Below are 10,633 nucleotides of genomic sequence, written 5' to 3'. Positions count from 1 at the left end.
AACACAATAATGCATCTATAATAATAATAATCCCGTGACATAATGTAATACTCTTATAGTACTTTTACCTTTACCTTATCTTATTTAAGGTACATTTGGATGCTCATACTATTGTACTTACTTAAGTAAAATTATGAATGTAGGAATATTAATTAGAGGGATAGTAATTAAGTATTTTACAGTATCGAAGTGATAAATGGTTTTAGCCTAAATCTTTCATGTGAACTAACAAATTGGAAGCAATAATTATAGTAACATACAAATAAATAATAAACATCATGTAACTTGATACAACTTGATACCCTGATATAATAATAAAAAACTGTTTCCTAGAATAATTCCTTTTTATTATATAATAAAATAGAGAAAATATAGAGAAGCGAAGCAAAGGGGTGCAGATTTAAGTAATGAATCAACACTAAAATAAGGTGGAAAATAAACTAGAATAACCTCCTAGAAATAAAAATACGTTTTACACTGCTAAAACGCCACCATCCACTCACCGGCCACTGCTGCCACATTTACACAGTCTAAATTAAAGCTCAATAGTCCAGGGAGCTGGTGTGTCTTGGTTCTATACAGTCTATGGTTCTGTCCCTTGGGACCGCGACACGAGACCATGGACTTTTGTGTCACGGTTTCGGTCTCGGTCTCGGTTCCAGAACCGTTGCAGCCCTACTTTTTATAAGATAGCTTTTCATGTCTTAAAATGATTGCTTTTGCATACAAATGTATTTTAATTATTAAGGATTTTCACACAAAATGATTTCACTTGACATTTTAATAGGGTTGTTACAGTTTGAAATGGTTTATTGCGGAGAAAGTGTGTTGGTACAGTATGTTAATGGATCTGCAACTGACTCTATGCATGTATCCTGAATTAGACAGGTGTGTAGGGTTTTCATAGCTCAACAAATTATCAGAGAATCTTAACAACAAAAAAGGCGCTGGGAAATAACAAATATGGTAACAAGTTAACAACAAGACAGCGTGCAAAACAGCAACATAGCATAAATCTGTCCTTCATACATTCTTTCCTCATTGACTACATCTGCAACTTCTCTCCAACTGTTCTGACAAATCAAAGGAGTGCTTAGGCTCAGCGAATGAACTTAACAAATAAATGTTTGATGTTTCATCTCCCCATAATCTCTATGTCTTGTTTCTTTGCCTTACAACCAAATACAGAGCAAAATGAGAACATGACCACATTTCATGTACGCTTTCAGTTATCCATTCAGAGATTCAAATTCATCAATTTAACAGTTAACTGTAGGTTTGTCTATCGTGCGTGTGCCTGCTAAGGATTATACATGCATTCGTGCGTGCGTGTGTGTATGTGTCTGTGCACAGTGAGTGTAATCACAGTATGAATATTTTTTCACAGCTCGTCTGTCTCTCCATCGAAGGGCACAGCATCCATCTCCATATGAATGCTGCTGGGTTCACTGCTGCCCACCCAGCCAATGGGAGTGCGGTTGAAGGAAGGCCGGCAGCCGATGTCATGCTGGTACACCACTGCAGGTTCAGGCTCCTCTTTGATTGCCTCAGCTTCTGGCAGCTGGAATTTCATGAACTGGTTGGCCTTCTCAAAGCCTCCAAAGGGCATGGCAGTCCTAGCAAAGCAAGGTGAGAAGATTATTGAAGCCCCTGTTCGTCACAAAGTGCATACAAAGTCAAGCCTACAGGGAGATACCTGTTGAAGCTTTTGTACTTGCGGATGTCCTTTTTCTCAGTGGGACCAGGCATTGCAGTTTTCAGAGTTGCTACCAGATTTGCATCACCTTTCATGGCCTTCTCCCATGGCGAAATGTATGTCTTCACATGAATCTTAGTTGCGTCATCACTTCCACCTCCTGTGAAGAAGATCACTACTAGAGCATTTGACACCCTCAACTAGAGTTAGTAGTTTGGACACAGCCAGGAGAGCTGTTTCCAACCTTTCCTGAGAGTTGTATCTATCTCACTGTCTGCAAGAAAGCTACGAAGCCTACTTCCCAAAATGTTGAACTATTCCTATCAAGAGAAACTTAACACCAGGTTGAAAAGCAGCCCTCTTTTGTTGAAAGTTTCAATCCTGTTTCACCTCTGAAATGTGGTCTGTTTGCACCTATAACCACACCCATCAGTACAGCCAGGTGAGAAGATAAACCACTGGAGGTCAGCAAAGACAAGATTTTCAGGGGGTGTTAAGTTACTCTTTAAGATGGCATTTTACTGTACAGTTATAAGAAGAATGATTATTCTACTAATACTTAAGTCCATCTTCCTGGATTAGAGGTGTAATTATTCAATTACATCTTTATGTGTACATTCATATATATTTGTGTGTTGATTTATTTACCACCACCCATTCATTTATTGTGAATGATAAAGTTAAAAATATTGTGTTTATCAGTCAAGAAAAATCAAGTACATCTCAGCAGCTATGTACTTTTTTGTGAATGCATATTTAAAACCATGAAACACCATCCTCTTAAAATTGCCAAACAAATGATACCAACCCTTTAGTGGAGACCACTCACTAGCTCCTTCGCCACCTTTCCCATGGTCACCCCCAACCAGTTCTCCTGCACCTCCTGCACCTCCTGCTCCTCCTGCTCCTCCTGCTCTTGCTCCTTTGCTTCCAGGCTTTGGAGGAGGCACAGGGGCCCCTCCTCCGGGAAGTATCCCTCCAAAATGCAGCTGTTTGCTAACAAAATGCCCACCAACATTTATCATGTCTCCTCCCACTTGACCTCCCAGAGAGGGAACAAACTTCTGGAGGTTGTCCTGAAAGAAATATGATCAATATAACCAGCCATATGCTACACAGCACGTTTATTTGTAGTTGCTGAATAATCGTGTTTCAACTTCTTGAAGGTATACCTGACAAGCATTACTTGAAGGTATACCTGACAAGCATTACTAAGCACAATGAGTGTGTATTGGAGGCCGTTATCTTCTTCCAGACAATTAAAAACATTTGTGAATTCTTGTTTTTGAAATTACAGAGAAGTGATTGGATTTTTTCCACGAGCTCCGCTCTCACCATAGACTCACTGCTGAAGATGTCAGGATTGTTCTCGTAGATGAACCTCTCCACTCTCTTCTGCCTCATCTTGAACATCTTGGAGCCACGGTTGTTCTGCAGGGAAAGCTCCTCCAGCATGATGTCTTTGGGAGTCCTGATTTTTGTTCCCAGGTCGAACTCAGATGCCTCTGGCTCTGACTCATATTCTAGGTAAGGGACATTTAAACAAAGGAGCATTACATTTAGAAATGTCAGAGTAGTGACATGCCAAAGAGGAATACGTAATAAAAATAAAAAAATTTAATTAAGATAAAAATTACACAAAACTTAAGTAATCAATCTTGTGTGATAGAGGGTGTTATACTGACATTATTATAGCCACAGCCTTTAAAATAGCAGATGTTTAAATGTTTGCTTGATTAATGACGCCTACAATATTTTATTATATAATAATAATAATATAATAATATTTATGTGCATGCATTCCTCCCAAGATAATGTGACTAAAGTTTTGACTTCCCACTTAAAAATAAACAGCATCCTGATTGATCAAAATACCTTAATTATTTTAGCTAAACAAAGTCAACCCAGAATCATATATATTTAGTTATGTTAATTAGTTTTGCTGTTGTTTTTTGTTATTTTTTATGCTAATTTGTACTGCACCCCATCTATCCTGTAAGATTAGTACCAGTACCTATCATCCATCTATTTATGTATTCTGTCTTTATATGAAAGAGCTGTACAGAGCATATGGAAATTTGGTTTCATATTCATGTGATTTCACGCCAGCCTTACCATCCTGAGTGATATGTGATAGGTCTGTTATGATCTTGGTGAGCCTTTTCCGCTTGTTTAGGTGGGCAGGTGTTCCTAGAGGCATGACTGGAGGATTAGGAAAGAACGTGGTGTTAGCAGGAATGACATGGGGTTAGAAACATACAAAAAAAACAACTCTAAGTTGAAACTAAACATGTGCTCGAACATATTCAGATGGAAGCAATGTCAGTGGACCTTTTTCTATCAAGAGAAAAAAATGTAATGTAAATGTAATGTCAAGGCTTCTCCAGAATTTGACATTCTTTATATTAAATTGATCAATAACATTGTTTTATTTCAGAAAAGTTTGTACGAAATAAAGTAAAATATATTTCATATAACATTGTTCTTTTTCAAAAGAATGAATTGAAAGTAATATGACTAAATCTGCATAGCTGCAGAGACTAAGGGTGAAATGCACTGAACTAAGTGTTTTTCCTTCAGTTTTAAGATACATTTCACACAATTGCGACCATCTCCAACCATTGCACCAACTTATCAACATCACCATCAACACCTGCCACACCAACAAACCCTGAATGTGAAACCACAGGACCTGATTGTATCAGACAGACAGAGAGTATAGGCTCTGCTCATTTTTCAAGTTCATTGGGGATGTCAGTGCCCTCAGATTCCACACATTCCCGAGTGAAACAGATGTCTGCTCCAAAGAAAACATATAGCTACATGTGTGTTTCCGTTCTGTTTGTGGACACAGGATCTCTACACAGACTGGTGAAGATAAACAAATGCTGGTTCTGGCACTAACTAGTGGCCAATGCATTCTAGTGCTATTCTACTGCAGAAAAAATGAAGACCTCGGGATTGTAATATAGCATCTGATTGTATTTCCCAATCTGCAGCCTGCATGGGAATGTTTAGGTGGGAAAAGTGGGAGTAATACTTTGTCTCATCTGTCGAGATATGACATGCATATGATCATTAACAACCAAATTTCCTACAACCTGTTGTGCATCCCTAGTGTGAGATATGTATTTTCTTACTTTATCTTATGTCACCTTCTGCTCTCAACCACTTCTTTAAGGCCCAGGCAAGTGGCAAAACATCACATCACATCTACAGGCTGTAACTCAACCCTCTGCAGCTATTTTTAAAAGCCATTTCTAGCCAAGACATTTTAGCGACGTGTAATGGCGTCATTCGACTATCAAATGGGCTTGACACAACTTTAATGGCCACAATGCACACCTCCAGAAAACCATTAAAAGTGTATGTTTGAACCTTTTTTAAAACACGAGTAAATCTGGAGTAGTTGTTAACGAAGAGGGTTTTGAACACCTTTTTAATTCCCTACAAGATCAGGGACCCCTTGCTCTCAGATTTACCACCCCCCTGTCAGGATTTGGTAACACCATATAAAATCTCTGCAACGCCTACTGAAAGGGGTGGTCAGCACATTCACTCATTCCTTTGGTCATTTTAAGACATATCAAGAACATCTGAAAGCAGCAAGGCAAAAAGCATTCTCATCAAAAGCAAAGTAATGATTTGGTTTACTGAGTTTTTGAGATCTTCTTCTGTTATCTTTTCCCCGAGATCAGCTGCACAACCCACAGAAATTATGACCAGGAACATGTTGCACATCTTTATTTCCTCTCTCAATTTTTGTAGTAGTCACACTTTAAATCCAAGCTGTTGGTTGATTAGTAGGACAAAGCATACCGATGGGATGCAGATCCACTCACCGGGTTTTTGTTGTAATCCTGGGAGGAGAGACAGACCTATAAATACCAAACAGAGAAGAGGAGACCCAAGGCTCAATGCTGGTGATCTCGATAGCAAGTTTACAAATCCCTCAGTGTCTCTGACCCTACGTATGGCTGGACCCAGGTCCCGGGAAGTGCAAAACCCAACCTACACTCAGATGGCAGATCTTCCAGAGGGTTGGGGTTGTGGGTGGCAGCAGTGTTGGTGTCAAGACAGGAGGAGGAGGAGGTTGAGGTTAGGAGTATGAATAGGGGGGGGGGGGGGGGGGGGGGGGGGGGGGGGGGGGGGGGGGGGGGGGGGGGGGGGGGGTTAAAGCAGAGGGGAGAAGACTCTGTTGGCCAACTGAAAGTGCTGATGGGGATATTAAGGGAACAAAATCATTCTCACAGATGGTTCAGAAGCCTATATTTAGTAGCAACGAAAGAGGGGAACAGAACTCAGTTATAAGATAACCTCAAAGGACTCTTGGGGTGTGTTTGGGGGACACAGAGCGATGAGAGAGAGGGAGAGTGGAGTATGTACTAGTGCACAGTGCAGGTTTAAGGTTAAGCATATGTCACTTTGTGTTTCAAAGTGAGGGTTAGCTCCTTTACTTCCTAAATTACTCTAACCTGACACTAGATTGTCACATTTTCAGTTTCTGTGAGGCATCATGTAGCTTGACATGATGGACATGTGGAGACATAGCTGTCAGATACTCTAGCAATGTTTGTATGTCAAAGCATGCAATGACAGATAATGCATCTCTTGTGTAGTATCCTTTGTGATTGTGTTTATTTTAAGAGCAAACCAAGAAAATGATTATAAAAAATGATTCAAGATTTTTTTTAATTAAGTTATTAAAAAAGATTTTATCTGAGATCCAGGGTGGTAGCCAGGATTTAAAAATACTGAAATACTTAGTCCAAAGTACCTCTGTGCCACTAGTCACTATGTACTGTTTGCGTTTACACTGTGATATGTGTACAATTATTGTTTTATGATAATTACTAAACAAACAAACAAACAATGTAAATACAGATTTTGACTAGCCACCATAAAACGTCAGCATATTTTTTTTAAACATGATGGTCTAATTGTTGTTTCAAAGACTTAATGCCAATTGAGTGAAACTCTGATGGAAAAATACCCCAACGCGAACCCTAAATCCTTTTATTTTATTTATTTAAAAGTCATCATGTGTTACTTCTTAGAAACATATGGAGGACATGTCATCACTGTCCTTAATGGTAGCAGTTTTTTCTACCACATTAAAGTAATTGCAGAACCACTTATATTTTTATTAGAGGTTAATAAAAATAAATTAAAAATTATGATCAGAAAAGTATGTCTTACTGTATACTGCTGAAATGTCATAGCGCAAGGCTTTGTACATTTATTTATCATTAATTATTATAGTAATTCTGCTAACCTATTGTAATCCAGACTAAATAGATCTCAAGATATAGAATAAAGTATTTGTTTGGTCAAAAAGATTTAATATAGTTTTATTAACTATATTGTGCATGAATGATATTGCATACTCATATTTATGAGGAACACGATTGTCAAACATGCATGCAATATAATCCTGAGGAAGAGCTTTCTCTGAAAGTTGGTCTAATTGGTGCTGGTCTTGTGCTCTGGAGGAGACAATAAAAATAGAACATTTTCGTGTTCATGTTTTCAGTCATGCTTCTGACCACATGATGTCTTTAAAAAAGTAAAGAGACAATCAATCCTTTATTGTCTGGGGCCCTGTTGGCTCTGGAGTAACATGCTTGATATGGTACTGTCCATGTCCTCCCTCAAATCACTTATTTGATCTGGCTGATTTTTATTTGTGCATTTATTATCTCAGTAGCTGCTTTTGCTCACAATGTGTTTTAATCAAATCATCCTGTTTCTATATTGTTTTGTTTTTTGTTCGTTATATTTTGTTAAGGAACTACAAATGAGTGCAACCAAATAATAGGTTTCATAGAAAGAGGGAGATATTAAGGGTCGATGCAGCTTTTTTACTGTAGTTCTATTTCTGTTACTAGAAATTATTATATATTATTGTTATTGTATTATTGTATACAAAAGTGCTATGAAGACTACACACTGTATATGAGTGTTCAATAAATCTTGAAATAGGAGTTTTTCAGAAGCGGAGAAGCCAGTTAAATTTTTATATTTGATCTTTTTTAAGCAGTTAAATTAAGAATAAATACCCTTAATTACAGCAGTCTCCTGGCAAAATGTTATTTTCTCTATAAATAGCCTCCTGTTTGGATATTAACGGCCCTATATATAGGCACCCTGTGAGTGTGGGGGTTGGCAACAAAATGCCCTTCTTATTGCAGAGTCCAACACAGACTTCACAGCACTGGAAAAGGATCATGTAGACAAGAAAATACCCCATAAGATTTCCAGGTGTCGCCCCTATGCCCCTTCAAGGTGTAACTCAGGATATCAGGACATCCCGGATAGACTGATTTTACTACTTTAGGCATTTCAGCCAGAAAATAGTTCTTAACTTCCCAGCAGAAATGGCACAGTTTATGTACCGTATGTGCACACATTTCTGCTTGATTGGATGGTTCTTAAGTGTGGATCTTTAAGTAACTATGTGTATTTGCCAGACATCATGTAGCCCTAGTGGTTACCCAAAGGCTGTGATTTTTCTACTTTTTTAAGTGCTTTGCTGCTGCTGTTATGTAGATACATCTCTAATAAGTGAAAAAGTAAACATTTGTTGTTTTACTAATGGTTACTTAGCCTCTGTTAGATGCTGTGATTTTTCAATTAGGGAGGGTCTCTTTAACTACCATCCGACATCCCTGTGTCCTGTGACACTACTAAATTGCATCCTGAAATTGCATTTTTTCTCTGCAGTCAGCTCACCTAAAGTAAAATATGTGTTGGTGCTGTGATGTATATCTGATTTGATGAAAGGATGAACGTATTCTGGGGTTAGAACTGCCTGGATTTCAAAAACTCAATTTATAAACAAAGGCGACTGAAGAATCTGACTTTCATTACACTCTGCTCTGTGCTAGAGTATTCAGTTTTTTTTAACAAATTCATCTCTCTCTTTCTCTCTCTCTCTCCCCTCCCTCTTTAAAAAATATCTTTCAACCTGGCCACCTCTAGTGGCAAAGTCTAGACCTGCTCGCATGCATGCGTATTGTGGTTTTCTACTGTTTTCTCTGCTTTTGTTTGCTCAGCTTGTTGTAATGTTCTTCCTCTGGTCTTATCCTTATCGTTCTGTCAATTAAATAATGTGAAGATTGTGGAAATAAATATATATACACACTACAGGCTGTGAGATATATATATACAGTATATATCCATCCATCCATCCATCGTCAACCGCTTATCCTGTGTACAATCCATCTCAGATATATATATATATATACACACTTTATGGAGCTGGGACAGAATAGGCTTTAAAAAGCTTGGCTTAACTAGCAAACTTGCTTTATGAAACAACCCTCAGAATTGAAAAAATTCAGGATTTGTCTTGGAACTTGTTTGTAACATTGTAATTAATCTTAAGTCAAATTTCTATCAGCTAAAACTGAGTATTATATATTCACTTGAGGTTATGAAGGCCATGCTGTGATAAAAATGAACGCAAAATAATCTCAAATACTGAGAATGTGTATGTGTGATTTTCCTTCGGTAAAAACAGGCTCTAAAGCATTTTTACACTTTGAGTGTATAGTTAAACATATTTTTATTAAAGCAATTTACAGTTATTGCACTGTTCAATTATTAATATTATCATTTAATGCATGCGCGTAAAAGTGCAGGATCACACAATCAGCAACAGGGGGCAGTGTATAATCAGACATGCCAGACAACAGGAGACTTTTCAAATTTAATTTTATTCAACTAAAAATGGCTTGTATCTCAGCATAAACGTCTACTCAGCAATAATTACAAACATTTTCACACTGATTATTTTATCCATCTACATTCAGAAACATGTATTTATCATTTTTTTTCCACCTCAACGTAATTAAGTCCATACTCTAGATTTTTCACAGACATAATATTATTAAAACTAGAAAAAGCTTTAAGAGAAATTGCATTTTAAAAATGGTAATAAAAAAGAAAATAACAAAACTATCTCCCCACACAACTGAAAACAACATATTCATTTCTTTGTTTCTTACTTGTTTCCATTTCCTTAGTCTCTCAATGTATTTAGCCATTAAATGTGTTTATTTTTACATTTTAATAGCAACCATTGTTAACGGAAAGACACCAGCTAAACGTCTGTGCTTCTTTACATCAGCTTCTTTAGCTTTACCAACAAAATTCAAGTACCAAACTTTCCTGGCCATCCTCCTTTAACCCTTTCAACTACAGGCTGTGATATTTCAGAAGTCCCAATGTTTTGCCATGCTGCCACATCTGTCCATAACCCTTTATGTGAAATGATGGTCCATGCCCCATTCAGTAACTGGCTTAACTATATACTGCCTTTTCCCCCTCTCCACAGCCATTTTCATTTCTTGAACCATTTTATAAATAAAACTGCCTCTGAGTCAGTCAACTTCCCCTTGCATCACTTCAGATTAAATCACAATTAAACAAAACAAAATACACGTTCCTTCATCTGTGTTATTTGTTTAATAAAAGTTAAGAATTTACATATATCTGCGAAGATTACACTCATACTAAGGAGGCTCTGGTGTGCCTAATGTAAGCTATAATGTCCAGTGACAAGTGTACATTCAGTGACAGCCCCGGCACTTGTTAAATGTGATCCGTGCTAAAAAGATAGCAACTTCTCTCTGGCTATAGTGAGCAGAGGTATTTGGCACAAGGCGGTTAAAACATTTTACATTTTCGACAGGTCATGCATAATTAACACGCCTGGACAAGAAGTCATCATTGGTTTCTGAGTGGGTAAAAAACATTTGTGCACATTAGTTAATGGGACATGTACTGAATAACAGAATTACATGTTCAAAGATAAAAGTCAGCTATTTTTGCTTTATGATGCTCCACCTGTCAACATACGATAACAAACATCTTCAGTGATTTAATGCTATGGTCAGAACCACAACAATTCATTTTCGACATCTTTCAGACATT

At 37.5% G+C, this 10,633-nt stretch overlaps 2 protein-coding genes across 5 annotated transcripts in view; one reads left to right on the top strand and one right to left on the bottom strand.

Moving 5' to 3' along the window:
- The window catches only part of si:dkey-174i8.1 (arylsulfatase I), a 38,643-nt gene that overhangs the window by 726 nt on the left and 27,284 nt on the right, over positions 1–10,633 (top strand). For all 4 annotated transcript variants that reach the window (XR_006828443.1, XM_046071338.1, XM_046071339.1 and 1 more), the window contains exons 2-3: positions 1,388–1,629; positions 2,994–3,223. The gene's annotated coding sequence lies outside the window, so the exon portion shown is untranslated. The remainder of the gene's footprint in view (positions 1–1,387; positions 1,630–2,993; positions 3,224–10,633) is intronic.
- myoz1a (myozenin 1a) lies at positions 804–3,896 on the bottom strand. Its single transcript, XM_046071342.1, has 5 exons — positions 3,812–3,896; positions 3,032–3,219; positions 2,505–2,772; positions 1,697–1,856; positions 804–1,616 (listed from the first exon to the last, which is right to left on the bottom strand). Exons 1-5 carry the CDS (start codon positions 3,894–3,896, stop codon positions 1,382–1,384), a joined length of 936 nt encoding a protein of 311 aa, XP_045927298.1. The 3' UTR covers positions 804–1,381.

This window comes from Micropterus dolomieu, linkage group LG15 (genome assembly GCF_021292245.1).
Source record: "Micropterus dolomieu isolate WLL.071019.BEF.003 ecotype Adirondacks linkage group LG15, ASM2129224v1, whole genome shotgun sequence".
Taxonomy (NCBI): Eukaryota; Metazoa; Chordata; class Actinopteri; order Centrarchiformes; family Centrarchidae; genus Micropterus; species Micropterus dolomieu.
The sequence above is the reverse complement of the archived record's forward strand: the minus strand, read 5'-3'. Positions and strand labels throughout refer to the sequence as shown.

Coding starts and splice junctions, on each gene's coding strand:
- myoz1a (XM_046071342.1), bottom strand. CDS start 3,896: ATGCCTCTAGGAACACCTGCCCACCTAAACAAGCGGAAAAGGCTCACC. Junction 3,220..3,811: donor ATCACATATCACTCAGGATG/GTAAGGCTGGCG, acceptor TCCCTTACCTAG/AATATGAGTCAGAGCCAGAG. Junction 1,857..2,504: donor TGAGTGGTCTCCACTAAAGG/GTTGGTATCATT, acceptor TCTTCTTCACAG/GAGGTGGAAGTGATGACGCA.